At 42.3% G+C, this 22,295-nt stretch overlaps 1 protein-coding gene across 3 annotated transcripts; it reads left to right on the plus strand.

Annotated features, from left to right (window-relative positions):
- The first annotated feature begins 696 nt into the window (after positions 1-696).
- Positions 697-22,270, plus strand: shc2 (SHC (Src homology 2 domain containing) transforming protein 2). Of its 3 annotated transcripts, none has more exons than XM_053430172.1 (14): positions 697-979; positions 2,563-3,376; positions 7,238-7,308; positions 9,973-10,033; positions 10,318-10,437; positions 11,392-11,445; positions 11,645-11,696; positions 11,886-12,012; positions 15,313-15,490; positions 16,504-16,597; positions 17,839-18,009; positions 18,128-18,465; positions 18,912-19,062; positions 20,652-22,270. In XM_053430172.1, the coding sequence occupies exons 2-13, from the start codon at positions 2,612-2,614 to the stop codon at positions 19,038-19,040; spliced, it is 2,160 nt and encodes a 719-aa protein (XP_053286147.1). In that variant the 5' UTR covers positions 697-979; positions 2,563-2,611; the 3' UTR covers positions 19,041-19,062; positions 20,652-22,270. The 3 variants fall into 3 exon arrangements, with proteins under 3 accessions (XP_053286147.1, XP_053286146.1, XP_053286148.1); XM_053430171.1 differs by having other exon boundaries at positions 700-979; positions 2,585-3,376; XM_053430173.1 differs by having other exon boundaries at positions 701-979; positions 3,116-3,376.
- The last annotated feature ends 25 nt before the right edge of the window (positions 22,271-22,295 follow it).

A 22,295-nucleotide genomic window follows, 5' to 3' on the forward strand; every position in this document is an offset into this window, starting at 1 on the left:
GTAGAAGTGCTGCTCAACTCTGGTTCTAGCTCTTGATAGCTAGAATGTATCCCTGAAGATAACAATAAATCACTTTCTTATTTAAATTGTACACATACTTGACTCAATCATTTCCTTTTGTTGACCTTTCAACATTAGTGTTGTGACTTAATATACAGCCTAAAGTTGTGACTCAGTTCTACACAGGGATCTTTTCTACACTTTCTCTAAGCTTAACTAATACTACGTTTCTCAATCAATGATTTGTAAGTACAAACTCTCTTTTACATTTTAACCAGACACTTTAGTTAGGGGTTTGTGTCCTGCAGCTAACTGGGCTGATGTTGTTCTAAGTTGTAATCGCTGTAACAGCTGCTAATGAGTGGCAGTGTATTCACAGAGTCGTTTGTTCCACTTGTAAATGCAAAGCACCAAAGTCAGAGGGTAAATATGTTAACTCTTCACATACAGAGAAACACTGCTGTGTATCATCAAGTGCAATTAAATCACAGTCTGAAAATTAAACCTAGTACCAAGTTATATTCTTTAAAATACTCCATTTAATAAGGGTTTGAGTATATACATTTCCCATTTATTTTTGCATGTGTTGACAGTGCAGTTATTTGTCAGGATAAAAAGGACAGAGAGTACAGTTGAAGGCCAGCTTCTCGTGCGTCTGTCAACATGTATCGATCACATCTGGTTTATCAGTAACTTCTTATACTGTGTGGAAAACAAACGAGAAGTCATTGGCTGTTTGGAGGAAGTAGGGGTGGCAGTGGAGGTGGTGTCACAGGGCTTCCGATGGTGGTTCGTCTTGGATGCTTCAGTTTTTCGATATGTGCGTTTCCTGACTAGTGAAATGAAATGGTATTTATATTCAACCACAGCAACGGTTGTTTTGTACTGTGATCGTAGGATTATTCACTGAAAAAAGCCATTGGACATTTACTGGGTTGGATCTCATTCACCCCTTTTCTCTTCAGACTCAGACATATAGGTAAGCTTTGTTTTTCTGATCCATTCCTGAATTCTAGAGCACGATCAGTACATATTGTTTGGAAAGATTGATTTTATTTTCTGAGTTGTTCTTGAGTCACAACAGAAAACAAGATGATACTTTCCAGACTTATCAGCCAACTGAACAAATTGTAATAACTTGCTTGATTGGATTTACACTATTGACAGGAACATAATGAGCCTTTCCTTGTCTGTTTGGGTGGAATTTTTGAGTTAGTACATTCCCCCTCGTTTGTGCAACTAATGACCCTGCCTCAGTTATTTCACAACCATTCTAGATGATGTTTGAACGCATGTTTCAAACATCGCTTGTCTCTTTTTAAATTTTTTCCTGAAATACCTCTGTGGTCATCGTGGCTCATTCCTGATATTTGGGTTATTTTTCAACACCTCATTCTCACTCTTACCCTGTGGCCGTGATCTGACCACCCCAAAAAGAAAAGAAAAAAGAGAAAAATTGTGCAGTGTCAATCCTTGCTTAACCAAATGTGTGCTTCACACTCCGAGTCTTGCCCACTGAAGCATACCTTACATTACCTTTCTGTGATGAGGTGGGGAAATACAAGTGTGAAAGGGGTAGAAAAAGACACGAGGCAGGCTGCAAGTGAGGATCGTGCTGAGATGACTGATTGCTCTCCGGGGAAGGAGTATGGGAGAGAAGTTGGGAAGAGAATTCAGACAGATGGAGGAGGGTGGTTTTTTTCAGAGGTAGTCGCTCATAAGGCTGCATTGTTTCCTTTGTTAAGTTTTTGTGTATCACCAGGGCAAATGGAATCACACTCGCATGACTCGACACGACTCTCATAAGAATCACTTAAAATAATTGGATTACATTTGCGCCTGTATTGATTCACTCTCAATTATTGTGTTAATATTTCTATTTTGTATTTGCATATATCAGTGGGTACTGTCACAGTATATTATATTTGTTTTTGTGCATGTTACACCTGAAGAGAAATAATCTTGTTTGTACATTTATGTATTTATCATTTTATTAACCCATCAGTGAAATCTAATGTAACCTTAAATATAACCTTATGATTTTTGCTTTCTTTTATTTGCTTGGTTTACAGGTTTCTTCATTGTGTGTGTGTGTGTGTGTGTGTGTGTGTGTGTGTGTGTGTGTGTGCGGGCGTGCGTGCGTGCGTGCGTGCGTGCGAGAGAGAGAAGCAGAGAGTGAGAGCAGGGTGGATCAGGCAGATGTGTTTTAGCTAATAGAGTCTGAGAGCAGCTGGGCAGGGCAGGGCTAATAGACCAAATGACATCATCTAGAGAGAGAGAGAGAGAGAGAGAGAGAGAGAGAGACACTGGGAGTATAAGAGCGAGCGAGCCTGAGGCAGTGAAAGAAGGCAGGCCAGCCCGATAGAGAGGAGAGCGGCATGAGGAGAGTGGGACAGTCTGTGTGCGTGAACGGGAGAGGACCAGACGTTTGTTTGACTTTGACAGGAATATAGGCTTCTCTCTGGCAGATTTTTTTCCTTTCGTTTTCTCCCCCTCTTCTGTCACACCTTCCCCTCCTCCCCACTTCCCCTCTCCCCTCTCCCCCATTCATCCTCTTGACAGTTATCCCCCCCCCCCCTCTCAGCTCCTGCTTCAGGCGGCTCCTCCGGGCATGCTCCTTAAGCCAAAGTATGACCGCTTTCGCAACGAGTCTGTGACCTCCTCCGACGACCTGATGCAGAGCCTAGCCATGAGCGGCAAAGTCGTGGCCACGCCGGTAGTCCGCTCCTCCGCCCAGAGCCTTCCTCTGCCTCCCCTGCCTACTCTGGATTCCAGCGCCAGGACCTCCTCTGCTGGGGCTACAGCCCTGGCTGACTCCCCTTGCCTTGATGGGGAGCAGGAGGCCACCACAACCTTTTGCATGCTCATCCCAAAGATGCCCCAGTGGAAGTTCTCCAACTCCCTGCTCAGCCGGAGCCCATCCAACTCCAGCTCCAGCTCCAGCTCTAGCAAGGACTCGGGCAAGGCGGCAGCAGCTCCTTCCCAGGCCTCCAGCTCCCCTTCCTCAACTTCACACAGGCACAGTGGTGTGACCTCGGCCACTGGCCCAGTGGCAAGTCTTGCGGCAGTGCTTAACTCCTGTGACCCTGTGTGTATCACCCCCTGTTCCTTACAGGCCATCCGGGGCCAGAGAGCAGTCACGGTAGCAAGCTCTGCCAGTCCAGGGAGTCAAGGATTCGGGGCTACAGAGGCCATGGCGAGCCCGGGTGTTTCAGGCAACTCCAGGTCAGGAATGAACCGCAGGACGAGGGTGGAAGGGATGTGGCCTGGGGGAGAAGACTTCCACCAGAAGGGCGGCTTCATCCACAAACCCTCCCAGGGCTGGTTGCACCCTGACAAGAAGATTGCAGGACCAGGAGCTTCTTACATTGTCAGGGTGAGTCACTGGCCATCTTATAACTGCATGCAGTATATGCATTGTAAGTCAAACATCCAACTAATGTGTGAGTCTTTTTGCTTCAGAAGAAAGAAGGAGAAAAACTTTTCTTTTGTAGAACAACTGCCTTTCCACAGCAACCAGCAAATGCTACAATATTGATAACCACAGCTACTGGTCCCTCTATCTGGGTTAGGAAACAAAAGGACACTACAGTGCTAGACAGTTTCTTATGCAGCTCATGTGGCGAAGGCTGGGGAATATATAATTTAATCCAGATAGATGGCTTGGTGTGGCTGGTAGTGGGACTGCGTCAGGATGGCGCACAGGCATCAGGGTGGACAAAGATAAGGTGTGAAATTATGTGTGGAAGGATTGTTATTCTGCTGCAGTTCTCTGAAGATTGTCTGCAGCATACACAGCACTGTGTATACGGTGCATGTAACCTGTGTGTGATAGTACACTGCTGCTGCTGTGGGAGTGGTGCTCTTTGTGCGGTTCTAGGATTGTTTACATCGTGTTCGCAGTGAGGCCATGAGAGTAGAGTGTGATCCACAACCCTCTTCATCGTGAATCTCATTCATTAATATCATTATAAAGTGTGAATGATGTTTTTAAATATTACACTTCAATTTTTACACAAACTCTTTCTAGTAAATAAGATTAGGCTGCAGGGAGCAATAGAAGGTTAGTTAGTTGATTAGATGAAATCAAATAGATCACTCTGTGTGGTCTTTATCTGGGTGTGCTTGTGATTTGTGTTTACAAAGGGTTACCATACCCTCTGCCCCCCAAACTAATGACATGCTCTCTATTAGCACAGTCTGGGGCCCAAGCATGCTTTCTAATGGCATTATACAGGCACCATTCATTCCTATATTCAATTAGATTTAATCACAGTCATTTGCATCATGTGATGTGGAAGAGGACGGTTGGATCAGTGTGGGAGGGGTCCTGTGATAACTACAGACGAGTCCTCAATTCCCGTGCAGGGCTTTCCTACGAGTACTGCCGTCGTACGCTGGTTAATTATGAGACTTTTAACTGTTTATCTCTATCTTCTCTGAACGTGCACTGCAATAAATGTAGATGACCCATGTGAGCTGACGTTGGCAACGCACTGTGAATACAGTCGGTGGCTAAAGCAGAGGAATATGTGCAACTCAGCTGCAAATCCATGCAGGGAGGAGTAGTCGCTGCATGTATTAGTGTCAAAGTGACACTAGGTTTCTGCTGTGCTGTGCCATTTTTAATCAGCTCTCTCTCTCTCCCTCCCTCTGTTTCACCTCTCTCACTCACTCCTGCACACCACCACACACGTCCGTCCACAGCCACCCCTCTGCTGGGATGATGCTCAGCATAAGTTTCCTCCTCCCGAACACTTTCTGTGTCCTCGTGGTCGAGTCAGGCTCCGTGTCTGGTCTGCGTCTGCCATCTCTGACACATCAGCAACCATCACACATAGATGTCCGGCTGCCAAAGCCGTTATCATTTAGAGAGCTATGTTAGAACCAGACTGCTGTCATCTTATTCTGTGCACTCGCAATCTGGTGCATAATATTTCCCTCATCAAATTATATATATCTGTAATATGATTTTTGGATTTTTGCTCTATCACTCATAACATGAATTGCAAAAAGATGAACTAAAGTTAAAAAAAAGAGCTGTCGGTCTGCTCTCTGTCAGCTCTTTATTGTTACACACCCTACATGCTTCCCGGTCTGGACCTCTTTGTATACAGTCTATGATCTGGACCTGCATTAGTTGGAAAATGAGATAATAAAGTAATAAAATTGACATTTTCTTCGTTGACAATCTTGAAAAATGAACTGACTTATTTCAAAGCCACAGAGAGAGAGAGAAAGAAAGAATCAATGACTGAGAGAATGAGAGAAAGAAAGGAAGCGTTATATTTCTGAGGAATGTCTTTTGAGCCCCTTTCACACTGGACAAAAAACCCACTTACACCCACTAACATCTGGCTTCAGTCCTCAGTGTGAAGGGAGACAATAAGCTTTCTTTCCCAAGTGAAATAACTGCAGCCGTCGGCTTTCTGTTGCAGCTCAGATCAGTATTAATGTAAAGATTACATTTCTTTAGCTTTGGCATCTTTCATCGCTCACAGTGAACTAAACAAACCCATCACCTGCCCACCGTGTAGCCGATAAACCATCAATACTATTAAATGATTCATCATTATTTGTATACAGTCTGTGGGCTATACACAGCCCAGCACAGCCATGCCAATGATGCTAGCAAAGCGAAGCCCTATGCATGACTGAGTGTGCTCTGCTCACTGATCTCACTCTTGCTGCCCCAACAGCTTAAGTCTTAAAACACACATTTACCGACCTCAGCACCGACCCACACATGAGAATCGACAGATGTGTGCCTGACAGCTACCAGCTCCCTGTCAGTCAGAACCAGTTGGCCCAAACAGAAAGGCCGACAATGTTAAAGAGGTCTCTTGTCTTTTTAAGCAGGTTTACCTTTGAAAATCCTGCATATGTGTATTCAGTTCCGTGTAAACCTGGTTATTGGAAGTTCTGTTGCCCTGTAGTCTCTGGAATAGTTGGAAAGGATAAAAGTGCAGATGGAGTGATAGAAGGAGGGATGCATTGCATCAGCAGATGAGTGAGTGACAATGGAGGCATTGGTTGAGAGAGAGGGAAGGAAAAAAAGGAGACAATTTTCCTGATGGAAACACCCCCGCCTCCCCCGTCCCCCCTCCCATGTCCAAATCTGGTTAGAAAGCTCATTAGGCTCTCAGCTCAAAGGTCTCTCTCTCTGTCGCTCTCTCTCCTTTCGTGTGTGTGTTTGTGTGTGAGACTGCGGTGTGGTCTGCCTGCTGTTGGTTGTACTCAGGACAGTAATAACCCTGGACTACACACTGAATGTGGCATTGATTTAGCCTGTAGAACTGTAGTGGACAGGACGTCAGTTATGTAGCATCAAGTTACTTTGACAAAGACTTTACAAATCACAAAAGGTGTTTATTTTTCATAAGAAGTCTTTTTAATGGGGAGAAGCACAGAAAAGGAAAACTGTTGATAGATAGATATAAGCACAGTGTATGTTGTTTTACAAATAGTGATAAAATGTTTTGGATAAATAAACATGTGGTTTTTGTGGGATTGATTTAGGTATCTATTTTATTCCTGTATTGGCTTATTTAACTCACACATTGCACACAACACTGTAACTGTCATGTAGTTTGACAGGTTATTTTGTTATCAATAACATAAATGTCCGGTTGTATTTTGCTGTATAGATAAACAATTTTACTTATGCTATCGGAAAAGTTATTAGTTTAACGAGGCACATATTTACTACATGTTTTCATTTAAACCTGCAGAGATGTACAGAACATGGCAACATGCAGTGATTGAACACAGGACACAAACACGCTCACCCTCAGCAGCCTCCAGAGGATGAAAGAAGCTACAGTTTGTCCAGGATTTGAAGCTCTTAGTGCTGACAATCTAGTTAAGGCGCCATTAGCACCTCAACCTGATGACCATTAGGAGGCCGCTCACAACAATCATACACGTTAATGACCAACATGTGGATTTGAGCCAATTATAGTGTTTAGTTGGAAATAGCCTTTTTTGCAATAGAAGATTTTTACAAACATTATTATATAATTTTACATAGTAGAGTCACCACAGTGCTGACAATAGCAATAACGTTCCATGAGTTTGTGTTCAGTTTTCAATTTAACCTCCATCTTGGAGATAGTCATGCTTTTATTTTTTATAAAACGTACACTCACAGTATTTGGATATTGAAATAAATATTTAGCTTCTACAAAGATGTGTCGGCCATATTTAAACTTGTTTTGTTGTCTGTTTCTGTTTGCAGTACATGGGCTGTATGGAAGTGTTGAAGTCAATGCGCTCCCTGGACTTCAACACGAGAACTCAGGTGACGAGGTAAGCTGCCGGTAACTGTCTCTGCTGCTAGCAATTAGTCAGGAGAACCTGATCCAACATGAGATGGAAATAACTACCAGCCACTATAATATGATACATGACTTATTTTCATTTTCTGATCATTGACGTGTCAGTATAAAGATCCTGTATACTTTAACAGGTGCATATTAATCCCCAAGCTTTGATGTAAACACTCTAACCCTTTATCAACTGACAGCAACACAAATCTGATTTTTTTAGTTTCTTTCACCAAACCTTGATCGATTGGTTGCAGTAGAAATGTGATGCTGATGCAAGTATTAACAGTTTTTTCTCAAATCTAAAGTAAGTAGATTCTGCATGATGGCAGCAACATGGTATCTCAGACGTGCGCATTGTTCACAGTGTGAGTTTAGTGGTGCCCAAGGTTATATGTCCACGTACAAACCTACACCTCAGGTTCTTGGTGTGTTATTGTTATCAAACCGGGGTTCATCTCAATCCTCACCCACATGGGAGAAGTGCACACTCCCGCTCTCCCTCTCCGTCTCTCACCCTCCTCTCTCTCTCCTCCGCAATCGATCGGTAGTAACCGGAGCCCACAGCTTAAGTGCAAGAGGAGGGAGGGGGTGAACAGCAGAGATGGAGTGATGAAAAGAGGGAGAGAGGGGAGAGGGATCCATTATTTATGATGCTCGCTAATGACAGTGGAAAGCTGAAGTGGTGCCCCTGAACGCACCCTGCAGGATAATGTCTGTGGCTGTAGCTTCTTGAGGAGGAGGAGGGCTGCGTTCAAAACACAAACATAGCAAAGGGAGGAAACACACTGAGCCTGAGCTGTGTACATCAGGTTTGGTTGTTGCATAATGACATTTTAATCAGGAGTGTTTTTGTGCAATGATGATGAATCAGTTTTGATGGAGCCCTTAGTCTAATTTCCACTGGTCACAAAAACCCACTAATATCTGCCTTTTGTCTTCAATGGGAATGGACCAATCGGCATTCACTCCTGGTTTAAATTGATTCTGCTGTATACACAGGTTCGATAGTAATACACAGGTGAACAAATTACTTTGGTTAGGATAGGCGAGGTGTCGGTGCATTAGTGACGTCGAAAAAGACCCCCAGGGAAAGGCAACCCCCTCTATTGGCAATCAGGAAGGAGGCAATCGCCTTTTTTTTAGCAAGTTTAACCACATTAAAAAAAAAAAATGCTTAAACTGCTTATTTCGGTGTAAAAGAGATATTTGTTTCTGCAGTGGTGGATCTTGGATTTTAAGAAATCAGGGGCCACAACGGTGTCACAGTTTATTCAGAGGGACCCCAAGATCATATAAGGCCCAAATTCAAGAATTATCCCCAAAACATGGTTGATTCTGTGTACTTTATAAAGTATGGCGGCATTTAATTCAAAGTCAGAGCCTGTATTTCTATAGAAAGGGGCCTTTATTTTGTTTCATGACTATACAATTTAACAGAGTCCAAGAAAACGGCAACAATTCAGTCAGTGGTCGTCAGAATAACAAAAACGCACTTCAGCTCCTGGATTCCAAAAGAGTGCATTTTACAAACAGTACTCATGGCGTCAAAGTGTTAAACAGCAACACCAGTGATAATGAAGCCCAGCAGTTTATTGCAGGGAAATTATTGAGCCTGCAAACAAAAAAACAACAACAACCCATCTCTCTTCCTCCTTCTCCTCCTCCTCCTCCTCCTCCTCCTCCTCCTCCTCCCTCTCCCTCTGCCTTCTCATGAGTCATTCGAACATCATACTGTTTGTCCAAAATCCCTGAGAAGACCTTTTACCCGAGATGGGGGCCCGTGATGCTGCTTTTTAAATATTTACGAGCCACTTGATAGGGGCAGCTGGGTTCTTCGAATGCTGTCCCTGCTGTCCCCTGGCAGAGAGAGAGAGAGAGAGAGAGAGAGAGAGAGAGAGAGAGAGAGAGAGAGAGAGAGAGAGAGAGAGAAGCTCTCCTACCTCAAATCCACATTAAGCCTCACTCACTGCTATCGTCCTCACAGGGAAGAGGAGCTTTAAACGCCCATTAAGCAGACGTTCCCAGGAGTTACAGAAGCTTCGACACACAATTGTGACAAATCTGGAGAGATAATTGCTCTCTGGAAAGTAAACGTGAATATTGATGCCCTAAAGAAGCAGAAGAAAATTATCTTTTTCATCAAAATTATGTATCTAATCTAACTGGAATTTAAACACGAGGTTGATAAACAATCACCCATAATAAATGTTGTTGTGTTTTTGTAAGATCTGTGCTTTGGTGCGTTGTTAACAGGCCCTGCTGGGACCTCCTCTTGAGCTTTGAACTGTGACGGGTCTGTGGCCTCTGACTTTAGCCCGAGGCATGAAACACTAAGCTTCTGTTCATGTTTAACCTGAAAAATGTGTCCATCATTATGATGCAGCAAAATTGTCTGTAGCCCCCGAGCTAAGCAGTTTTCATCTCGTAATCAACCCAGCAACCGTTTTATTCATTTGCCCTTAATTAAACCAGGAAGGTCTCATTTCGATGCAACATCTCCTCTGCCAGGCAGTCCTGGTTAAGAGTGTATGTGGCTGCACAGTCGCCATAAATCCACATGATTCGGAGATCATAAATATGTCCTCTCACCCAGTATCTCCCCACTTTGTTTTCACCTTTGACCTGTTTTCATTTCCCTAATCAGGGAAGCCATCAACAGGCTCTGTGAGGCTGTGCCAGGAGGAAAGGGGCCGTGGAGGAGGAAGGTGAATAGGAAACTCTAATGTGCATGTTTGCAAATACTTCTCTCACACACTGACATGGCTTTAACCTTGTTGGAGAAGTATATGTGTAGAATTTACCACACAGAGTATAATCGCTATGGTTTGGTAAATGTGCAACTTGTGTGAGGACTCCTGAATGATTTAATATGATTGAAGATGCCCACCTTTTATTGTACAGGCTTTCTATACTAATATATAAACAATAATTACAGGCTGACATTTTCTGAAATAACCACAGTTTAATATATGTTTTGTATCTCATGCAGGCCGTGAACAAAGCTCTGCAGTCTGTTATGGGAAAGAGTAACCTGCGATTTGCTGGCATGACCATCGCAGTCAATATTTCCACAGACGGCCTCGGTCTGCTCATCCCTACCACACGACAGGTTAGATGATGCTATGATACATCCGTCTCCTTCAGCTACTCTGGCTTCCTCCCACCGTCCAGAGACATGCAGATTGGGGTTTAGGTTAATGGTCTGTAGGTTTTAATGAGAGTATGAATGGTTGTTTGTCTCTATTGGCCCTGTGATACACTGGTGACCAGTCCAGAGTGTAACCCGCCTCTCCAGCCTCCCCACGACCCTCAAAGGATTAGAGATTGGAGGGATATCATTGTCCAAATATACTTTTATTGATTGTAAAAACTACAACTGATATGAATACAAATCCTAGGCCACCATAATCACATTGAAATCCTACAAATGTGTGAACGTGTTATTTTTAGCATTTGGTTTATTCCTCCAGTTCTTCAATTTCAACCTTGATATGTGTCAATTGAGTAAATTCAATGCTAAATAAGTGAATTTTTGTTTTTAATTAGGATTTTTTGTATTATTTTCACCTGAGCGCAAAATCCTATGGAAGTCACTGAATTCTTCTTTAAATGGAAAATGTTAAGATTAGTTAAGTTGCTCATTTCAGAGTAATCCAAAAGCAAAATATATATCGTTTCACATTCCATGAACTGAGGAAGAGGAAAAATCTCACATTAAACGCCCCTTTTATATAAATAACTAATATATTAATCAATTATATATTAATCAATAGCTGTCATCATCACATAATGTTTAGGAATATGTATGTCAGTCGTGTATGTGATGTTTTACTTTGTTTATGTTTTAGTTTTCAAATTGTGTATTGGTCAAACCCTTACCATTAAATTACATTACATTACATTTCATTTAGCTGACGCTTTTATCCAAAGCGACTTACAATAAGTGCATCAACCCCGAGGATACCCTAGATAGATTTTGGCCCCTCATGCCTGTTTGTCGTTCCATGTTGCCGTTTATCACTGTTAGAAAATACAAACCTCCTCCTCTGTCTCTCTCTTCCAGGTGATAGCACATCATCCCATGCAGTCCATCTCCTTTGCCTCAGGGGGAGATACAGTGAGTGCAGCATTTCTCTCCTAGCTCTCTCTTTCCCTGGTGTTGTTGCTGCTGGAACGGACATTTTTGGCAGACATCTGACTGGACTGCATTTTACTAGTTTCCAATCTCATGACCCGGGGGTCAATGGCGGCCATAATGTAGTTACATACATCTAATTTATGTGGTCTAATTGAATTTTTCCTCCTGTCTGTTGCAGGATACGCCTGATTATGTAGCGTACGTGGCCAAAGACCCAGTGAATCAGAGAGGTATGCCCTTTTTCATTAGGAAACTAAATCATTCCCCTACGAAGTTTCGCTGGATGAAAGGGTCAACCTCACCATGACACTTATTACATTTCTTGCTTCATATCAGCCCATTAGCATAAAAGGTTTGGGGAAATAATGTACATTATAGGATTAATATTAGCTCATACACTTTTTTTCTGTCTCCCTCAGCGTGTCATATCCTGGAGTGCTCCGATGGTTTAGCCCAGGGTGTCATCAGCACCATCGGCCAGGCCTTCGAGCTGCAGTTCAAACAATACCTTCACAGTCCTCCAAAAACCATGGCGTCTATAGAGAGGTAACACACACTCCTGCCAAAATCATGACGTCTATGCACAGATAAAAACAAGCCCGTGATATCTGTGGAGCGGTGTCACAATGTTAAATTATTCTGTACATCTGCAGGAACAACAAGAACCCAGGTGCTAAGAGATCACTGGTTATAGTACATTCCTTAAACAGCTAAATTGTGATAGAATACAAATATAGTATACAGATTAAAAAGAAAATATCAATCAGGAAGAGACATTAAAGATAAATGGTCTGTATTTAACGAGAGCTTTTCTAGTCTAGTTTTTAGTAGTTTATATTACAAACATCCAAACTGACTTCAATAGAGTGATATCATTATAGACAACAAGGGATCAGAGAGAACATACTTCCACCAGGCCTGATTGGTCACTTTATCACTTGATATGGCTTAGAAATAAAATCTTCTCTGATAAAGTTGAAATTATAGTTCAACAACTAGCAATTAACTTAGAAATCAATCGCAATTATCATTGTGAACCAGTGAAAATAAACATTTACAGAGAAGCTTAATACAGATATTTAAAAAACTTAATTTGTTACCTGACAGTAACTGAATAAAGATCATATGGCTGAGAATGCTTCACAAAATCTGGATTATTGTCCACATCCACACCATATTTCACATGTTTGTAGATGTTAGTTCTCTGTGCCGGATCTTGTCCTAATGTTAAAAAGGGTGAAATAACATATTCCTGAATCCACACCCTCAATCAAATCTGCTCCAAAAGTTGACAAGTTCTTCATTGGCTTGTACCCCACCCGTCTATCAAGCTCAGATTGATGCTCAGATGACTGTGTTTTGCATAATCCAAACTAAACACAACCTCTTGGTGGAGCTAGATGTTATTTCAGGAAAGATCGACACAGGAGGAGTTAAGATTCTGGACGTTTGCTTCGTGACATAATCAGTCATACATAGTTTGACGGTATGAATATGAAATGTTTCCTAAAGAGCTTAGTTGCAGTTTCCCCCAGTAAAAACCTGATGTACTGTACAAATCTCAGGTTTCTTGGTGTTTCATTGCAGAGAGACTTGTTTGACTGTGGCTGCATAATCTTTTTTGTAATCTTTTATTCTTCATAACTGAGGGAAGTGACTTGGAAGTATCGAAGTTGCAGCCACGATAAGAGCTTGTTGAATTCTGCAAATCTTTGATCTCCTTTAGAATATGATACATGAGTCCATTCTCTATGAAAAGGAACAGAGGTAATGCTGTCCCACAACTCCTTGCAGCAGCAACACGCGACTCACCTTTGTAAATACAAAAAGAATAGGGATGTCCCGATACAACTTTTTCACTTCCGATACGATACCGATATTGTAGCCTTGAGTATTGGCCGATACCGATATCAATACGATACGATATAGGCACAAATCATACATATATTTATTCCTTATTTTGTTGTGTGGAATGTTAGAAAAGGCTTGATAAAGTGATGTTACTGTTACTGATGTTGTAGTGATATAACAGAAAACAATAGTCAGCAACAGTAGGTATAGGAAAAACTGACCCATGTATTATTAACCAATTGGTTACATAAATTTTAACCTTCAACATAAAGAGTATTACCTCAACAAATCCAATGAAAACAAAATGTTATATTTAAAGTGCAAAATAACCACTGGTTACCAACATCATTATACAATTGAATAGAATAAATTAAATTTTAAAGTGCAAACAATTCAAGTTCACTTCAGTTATTTTTCTACTGTCAGCATATGTTGGAAACAACTGTGGGCAGGGACAAAAACAACAAAAACTATAGGAATAATGTAGCGAGGTTCGAGGTGCTCCATTAAGCGTTTAAACCCGACATTACTCACCACCGACAGGGGCTGGTCATCAAGCACAATAAACTGGGCTATCTTTTCTGTTATGGCCATTGCCTTTTTGCTGTCCCGTGGTAGTTTGTCATAGCCTGGATGCCAGACGAATTTAGCCCCGCCCACAACAGATTTGGTCGGGCAGTTCGGTCTGGGGTCGCTCCATTGGGAAAAAATTATGGCCGGACTGGGCCAATCAGATTGTCAGGGCGGGCTTTATACGATGATTGACAGATGATCAACGGTGACGTAATCAACCACGTCACCAAAGTGCCCTCGGGTTGAATTCGTTTTCAACAAACATGCCTGCCGCTGGCGAGCTGAGATGTGTAGATGCTGCCATTGAGTCTGTTTTAGAAGACATCGACAGCGCATTCATTTTGAAAGAGGAACACAGAACGTGGAGGCGACGCCAGAGCACCGCGCTAATCCCTATCGCCCCGGCGCTTGGCTGTTCACAACGGACACTGAAGCGACGCTGAACCGCCGGGCAGCGCTAATAATATCACCCGTTGATCCAGTAGATCGCTGCACGGCTTTGTGCCGGTCACACCGGAGGCTGAAGCACCGCGCTGCGCCAAGGCTGCCTCGCGGTGCTTCAGCCTCCGGTGTGACCGGCACAAAGTTTTAACATGGGAGTGGATGGGAGCCAGCTGTTATTTAAGGCTTGGCGCTGCGCTGAAGCGTCCGGTGTGAACCCGGGTTAGTAAATAACTCACAATGCGTTGCTTAGCATACGTCACATACTACGTTGCTCTGATTGGTTGTAGGTCTATCCAATTGAGCGAAATACTTCCACACAGCCGACATCACTACACCTTGCTGCAGGCACACACGTTGTCGTTGTTGTGATCACGTGGGCTGTGCATGCTGGATCAGAGACGCTCTTCTTCCGCGGCCGGCACCAACGTTAATTAAGGGGCATTACCACCTACTGTGTTTGAGTGTGATCAAACCAGAGTCACCTATTATAGAAGTCCTGTAGCGGTAAATGGACAGCTTATATCGGAGCGCTTATATCGGAGTTTTTAGATTCAGTCCGATAAAATCCGATATTCACTTTTTTGGCTGATATCGGACTGATTTCCGATATCAATATCGGATCGGGACATCCCTAAAAAAGAACAAAGCTCCTTCTTTATGCTTGTGACATGATCCAAAACTTATGACATGATCTGAAACAGCTCCAGGCTGTTGTTCTCCTCTGTTCTGGTTTCCAGTGATCTATATAAATATCTGGCAGATTTATAGGTATCACTTTCGGATACAGAGAAGACATTTGATCTGACACGATCCAGCCGAGAACCCAGCTCTCCTGATCGTTATTTTTATGATGAATATAACTCAGAACAATACTTTTTTTCAATTATAGGAGTAGTTGAGTGGATTATTCATCATATTTTCTTTAATCAAGAAATGTAGCTCCTGTCACTCATACTACATCTATGTTCTTCCTTTCAGATCTGTCAGGCCAGAGGAGCCAATGTGGGGAGAGGACGAGGACTTCTCTGAGCACGATTACTACAACAGCATCCCGGGGAAGGAGCCTCCTGTTGGGGGTGTGGTGGATTCCAGGCTCCGGCCCAGTGGGTCCCTGTTGGGTCACATCCACACACAGCCCCAGAGCAAGAACACACAGGTGAGTGCCTCTGGAGACAATGTTATTCTGGGTCAGCTTCTGGATCCTGGCCACCTGGCAAAAGTGCTTCTGTAAAAGCTATAATAAAAATGCCAACATTAGCAGCTCAATAGAATCACAAGTATTTTGTTAAGGAAGATGACAATCAGTTGAATATCAATTAACTTCAAAATCTAAATATTTTTCTAAACCCTTATTAAAGTATGTTCATTTGAAAACATATATACATATATATTGCTGTACTTGGACTAGAGTCACAAAGTAAAAAGCACAGCATCAGTCATCTCACAGCAGGAGGCTCTTGGGGTTGAATCCTGGATGTGTATTTGTGTGGGTTTTCTCCAGATTCTCCAGCTTCCTCCAGCAGTCCAGACATTTTAAATTGTCCGTAGAAGCAAGAGTGTCTCTGTCTGTCAGTTCTGCAACACGCTGGCGACCAGGGTCTACCCCCCACCTCTCAATCAATATCAGCAGGGATTGGCTCTAGCCCCCCTTTGACCCTCACATATGTACATAGGTCACATAGGCATTTGAATAGTTGTTCTACCACTGCAGTATCTAAATCTGAGGTTGTAACATCACAACATGTCAACCTCTGTTCTTTATCACGCACTGAATAACTCTCCTTTAACAGAGATTGAAGCCAGACTCGAGCTAAACTCCCATATCTCCCTTACAAACTGGTGTATTTAATCTTCATTGTAAAGGAATTAAACAAACAACGGGAGCATGAAAATATTCTCGCGTCCTGATGTGCCTGCAACATAATTGCTAAAGACAGATTTGATTAGGAGAAGAGCCTCAGCTCCTCTGTTGTTTACCAGGTGAGAGCAAACACTGCTCTCTCTCTCTGGCTCTCCTTGAAAACACGGTGACACACTGTAGCTAATGTTACAAACAGAGTGCCTCACAACATTATTATGTGGGGACGAGAGAGGAGAGTTGTCCATTCAGTTACAGAGACGGTAATGTGTTTATCATGTGTTCCTCTGGTGTGTGATGTGTGTTTGCAGATGGGTTCCCCAGCGAGGAGGGAGCAGACGTCTTACCCTCCTGGTCAGCTCTGTTATGAGCTTCACTGGGACACTGAGACCAGCAGCAGCTCAGGTGAGACCCCCTGTGGCAGTAAGCAGCGATAGCAGGGAGAAACTTAATCACTTGCTTTATTAAAGAGAGGGATTGTTTTTTTAAAAGGTCAGCAAACTGCTCTATATTTTGAATTGCCCTCTGGGACAGAAAAAGTTGTTTTGAATTTGAATTTGAATATTTTGGTTCCAATGTTCTATCTTCCCTTAGGCCCCTAATCTTTGGGTTTGGGTGTTTTTTCATGGGCTTGTCGGATGTTATTGTTATTGAGTTGCCTGCCCCTCAGCTCTCATGCTGCTGATTTTTATCATGACATTTGCATACACTCTGGTACAGACAGAAGAGCAGTGGATGGTCTCTTTACAGAATCACTTGATTGAATCTTTATGATTTGTAATCAGAACGGCCTTTCAGATTAGAGGCTGTAATGTCATTTAAAGGCTGGAGCTTGTGGTTCTTGTAGTTTTTCAGGAGACGAGCTCAGAGCGTCCTCAAGATTCTCTGAATTCCATTTGGATTTGTTGATCCTGAGAAATCATTTATATTATCTTTGTGGAAGAATTTAGTGCATGTGAGACCATCCATGCCACAATGGTGTTGTCATGTCTGTCAGTTGGTTAATTTTGTTGGGTTTATATCAATTATTTGTCTTTTTTAACATTTATTTATATATTTATATATATTTATGGTCTGTTGAAAACATATGAAGGAAACCATTTTGAGGTAGAACCAGACACCCCCCCACACATTCACATCCTGTGAATGAGAATCAAATGACTGCCTTGAATGAAGCCAAGTTTCATTTCGAACAATTTGATCTGTATTTTTTATTCAGGTTAGCGAGTTCAAAGATCTTAATAATAAATGTACAAATCAATAGTCCAGTAACCAGAGAAGGGAAGTTATGACACAGACAGTTCCCGACAACACATTGATATGAGGAATATGGTTCAGACAACCAAATCTGTTTTACATTTTGACACTGAAACTATTATTTTTTTCTAGCATTATGATAATCAAGACATTATAAACATCCAGTCCACACTGCAACTGCTTTCATCATCACACACATACACACACACACACACACACACACACGCACACACACACACACACACGCACACACACACACACACACACACACACACACACACACACACACACACACACACACAGACACACACACACACACACACGCACACACAAAAACACAGAGTCAGTCTTACATGTCCCTGAAGACAGAAACCTTTTGTCTATTTCAGGCCTGACATCAGATGGTTACCTGTGTGCTGACGGCCAACCACCTGGCAGCAGAGACTATGAGGAGCATCAGTATGTAAACACCCAGAGTCTGGAAAACCTGGAGTCACTGGCACAGGGACATAAAGCGGGGAGGGTACCCGAAAGTCCCAAGAAAGATCTCTTTGACATGAGTAAGTCCTGAGATTTCGTGTGACATATTCTGACACATATAGTGAGGATAGTCTCACTTTTTTATAAGAATACATTTGTGTTTAAAATATTTTTATTTGTGAATTGTTGTTGCTGTAGGGCCCTTTGAGGACGCCCTGAAGCTCCATGAGGCCAGCGGCGGAGCTGCCGGCTCCAGTATGTCCACCACAGTCGGAGGGGGAGGAGGCGTACGGATCCTGGAGGACCAGTGGCCCAGCCCTCCACGCCGCCGAGCCCCTGTGGCCCCAAATGAGGATCAGCTCCGCAGGGAGACCTGGTACCACAGCCGCATGAGCCGACGGGACGCGGAGAAAATCCTGGTCAGGGACGGAGATTTCCTCATCCGGGAGAGCACGACCAACCCGGGACAGTATGTGCTCACAGGCATGCACTGTGGCCTGCCCAAACACCTACTGCTAGTGGACCCTGAGGGAGTGGTGAGTCTGATAGCAAGTGATGCAGCTGTGAAAACTATGTCAAAATAATTAATATGGAGCCAGGGAAGGAAAAATAGACTAAAATCAAGCTATTCAATCAAACACTGACCATTGATCATAGGGACATTTTTAGCTTTAGTCATGTATAATCAGGGGTGCTCAGAGTAGGGGGATGCTGGCTCAACTAGGTGAGCTATTCGCCCCCCCCCCAAATAATAAGTGATTCTTTAGTTCTCTGCAGAAGCAGGTTCGATTCCGACCCAGCAACTTTGCTGCATGTCTTCCCCGCTCTCTCATCCTATCACAATCGAACTCTGTCCTATCAATAAAGGTCAAAGTGCCCAAAAATATATATTTAAAAGGAAGGGTATTATAAAACGTTTCATGCAGTTTGTAGTCGTCATGATTATTTACACCCCTGCTATCTCTCGCTTTTCATTGCACAGGTCCGAACCAAAGACATGTTATTTGAGAGCATAAGTCACCTTATCTCGTACCATCTGAAGAACGAGGTGCCTATTGTCGCAGCAGAAAGTGAGCTCCACCTTAAACAGGTGGTCAGGAGGAAACAGTGAGCCGCCTGCCTCTCATGGGACGGTAAGAACATTTATGATGGTTGTGACTGGAAATGCACTTTGTAGCGTCCCTCAGGAACGAAGCCACGAGGCCTCTGCTGCTAATGTCCAGCTTTTTATTCAAGGACACAAGAATCACAGAAGCCGAACTAAGCTTTCATGTGCTCCTAGTTAGTATTTCATCCAACTCCCTCCGTAGACAGGAAGTATAACAACACTCCCCCTGTCGGCTCCCTGCCAATCACCTACTCACCTAGCTCACTGTCATATCTAGCTGATGTATAACTGATGGACTTCTGACATGTTCACTGACAACTTGTACACCTCAGTCACAGCAATATCATATATTTTAAAGTTATTGAACATAAACCTCTAATAGAGTAAAACTAAACCTAACAGTACATTTCAATATAATCAGGGATCCAGCAAACAGTCAACTTTTTTCAATATTATTAGAGCTGTGAAAAATAACGCGTTAACGCGTTATGATTAAATTACAGGATTAATTCGTTGTTTTTTTTTAACGCATTTAACGCATGCGCAGAAGGACCTTCCAATTCCGCTGCCTCTGCACTAGTCGCCGCTCTAATGCAGTCAGACGGCAGCTGCCATTCAAACAAACAAACAACATGGATAATTCTGATGAACCTGAGGACCTTCTGGACGGGAAGATCGTGTTCCAAAAAAACAAAGATCGAACATTCAGTAAAACCAAGGTGATATGCACACTCTGCGAGAAGACGTTATCGTTTCACCGTAGCAATACCCGCCTAACCACCGCAACGCGAAGCATGTGTTGGTCGGCGAGGGGCGTTCAAGTGGAATGCGCCAAACCAGACTCACTCGCCGGACACATTGTGCAAAAGAAGCGGTCAGCTTTACTGTCAGAGAATTTGAACAAGTTAGTTTGCCTCACCAACTGGCTAAAGAACGAGTAGCTAAGAGGGCCTTTAGAGGCATTAGATTGTATCATGGTGTGGTTAATGGTTGTGTGACAAAAAATATAAAAAATGTCAACCATCCTATGGCTAAGAAGCTCAAATAATTTCTGTTTAATTTAAAAAAAAAAGTTTTATTCAACCACACAATGGCTAAGGAACCCGAATTCTGTTTAGGATGAAGATTATATTAATGTTCCATATGGAAAAGCAATGATAACTGCTGAAGAACTGCTGAGTTGCAGCACAAAAGAAAAGTTAAATGTCATAAATCTTGTTTTCACAAAAATATTCCGAAAAAATCGGTAATGTGATTAATCATGATTAATCCATAGAAACCTGTGATTAATTTGATTAAAAATTTTAATCATTTCACAGCCCTAAATATTATATATATTTATTTAGAAACTTATACATATTAATAAAGATTTTGCATATCTGATACAAATTCATATGATTTTATATATTGCAAGGAGAGCTGTGTGTATTAAATTGAAATTTCAAGTTTGCTCATTAATTATTTTTATTGAATGGGAGCATACAATCCTGCATGAATCATCTTATCTATTGTAACCGACATGCTATAAACATGTTGTGTGACGATTAAATCTCCATCACGTAACTATACTTTTATTGCCTTTAAATCTGTGCCTCTTTCTCATTTTTATTCCAGAGTTGGATTATCGTGTGCCCATGCAAAACAATTACAGGAAAAAAACTCTTCAATGGAAACCTTTTATCCCTGATGGATATTCATCTGGAGGCTATCACCTTCTGTCTTTCCATGAACAACAAGGAGAGAGAGGCCTCTCCTCGTCCTTCCTCCACATGTTTGCCGACCAGGATCAACCAACCAATCCCTCGTCTGTTGTAGACTCCTCAGCATGCAGCTATTAAGCTATTAAACTCATCACTGTCCACAGTTTGACTTGACCTGCAGCTCAATAATTGTCGACCAATGTGATGCTGTTCAGAGTGGACCTTCAGGAAACCACACAAGGATTTGATACCCAGTGAAGAAATGTCCTACAATGCCTGAAATAGTGAGGAGCTTCCAGCCCACCATGGTTTGTCCAACCATTCAGCCACAGAACAAAACTGTCACGTCAAAGATTTGATCGCCAGAACAAAACTGTCACTGGTTATAAGGGTGTCAGGTTGTGTATCCAGTGTGTTTTCCTTTTTTCTAAGAGACAATTTATGAAAAGTCTGTTTCATTGGACTGTGAAGAGTGTTTTTTGTTATGTGTGCAGGACCTGACGCTGAGATGGCACAATGGAAATACTGTTATTGTTGGGTGTATGAAAGAGCCACATGTCCTCCTGTTGTTTTTGTTTCCTCATAATCCAAACGCCATTTCCTTAATTTACTTTTTCAATCCTGCAGTAGTATATCTGGCAGACAGAGGTGGACATAAAACACATTCACCATGGATATGAGTTGTTTGTGTTGTGTGTGTAAGGGCTGCTCATAATTTGTTAAAGACATATTGTATGTATTGTATAGTCCTGTGGAAACTCTTGTTCAGTTCTCCGTCCTGGGCTGGAAACACAGTCTGTGCATACAAACCTCAGTATAACCACGCCTGTATTTCCTCTCACCCCTCCCACGTCAGTGCCTTAATAACTACTGAGACAGGCATTTGTGTCTTGAGTGTACATAATGTGCACTTCCTGTATGCTCCTAATGCAGAGGACTAGTTGTCTTGCCATGCCAGTGAATGACTGAACAAACATCAGGATGATTAAGCTCTTATACGTGTGAACAGTAACCTACGCTGCTCTTGTTTTGGATGAATAATGTTTAATACTGTTGTCTAATTGTGCTCATGTTTGTTGTTTTTAAGTGTGTCGCCTGGTTCAATCTTTTTGTTTTCTTCGACACAGATAGAACTCCTCTAAAGTGATCGACACTAGAGACTTAAGGGGTTTGGACTTGAAATGAAATCCTTTATTTGTCCCGGCTGAGGGAAATGCATCACTTTATTCCTAATCTCTTTCTACCAATCTAATACTTCATATGTCATATATCTTTTTTTCTTGCATTCCTCTCTGTGTCTAATGCAACCTACTGTATCTCTGCTCTTCTTACTTACGGCCTCATGTATGCACAGTGAGATGAGGTGAGCCTTCTGGTGACGTCCGAATGATCAGTGTAACTCTGTCAGATGTTTCCCTTTTTGTGTTCTCAGGAATTTCACGGATTGTTTTTCCCCTCCTTTGATTCATTTTATTGGCTTTTTGTCAATATAATTAATCACAGTTGATTAAAGATTAATCAAAGAAATCACAATGACATCCTGTCATATGTGAGTCTG

This window comes from Pleuronectes platessa, chromosome 9, assembly GCF_947347685.1.
Source record: "Pleuronectes platessa chromosome 9, fPlePla1.1, whole genome shotgun sequence".
Classification (NCBI taxonomy): Eukaryota; Metazoa; Chordata; class Actinopteri; order Pleuronectiformes; family Pleuronectidae; genus Pleuronectes; species Pleuronectes platessa.

Excerpts from the sequence above, each read along its gene's own strand:
- shc2 (XM_053430172.1), top strand. The coding sequence starts at position 2,612 with ATGCTCCTTAAGCCAAAGTATGACCGCTTTCGCAACGAGTCTGTGACC. Across the intron at positions 7,309-9,972 it reads ACGAGAACTCAGGTGACGAG|GGAAGCCATCAACAGGCTCT; the intron begins GTAAGCTGCCGG and ends TTCCCTAATCAG. Across the intron at positions 11,697-11,885 it reads AGACCCAGTGAATCAGAGAG|CGTGTCATATCCTGGAGTGC; the intron begins GTATGCCCTTTT and ends TGTCTCCCTCAG.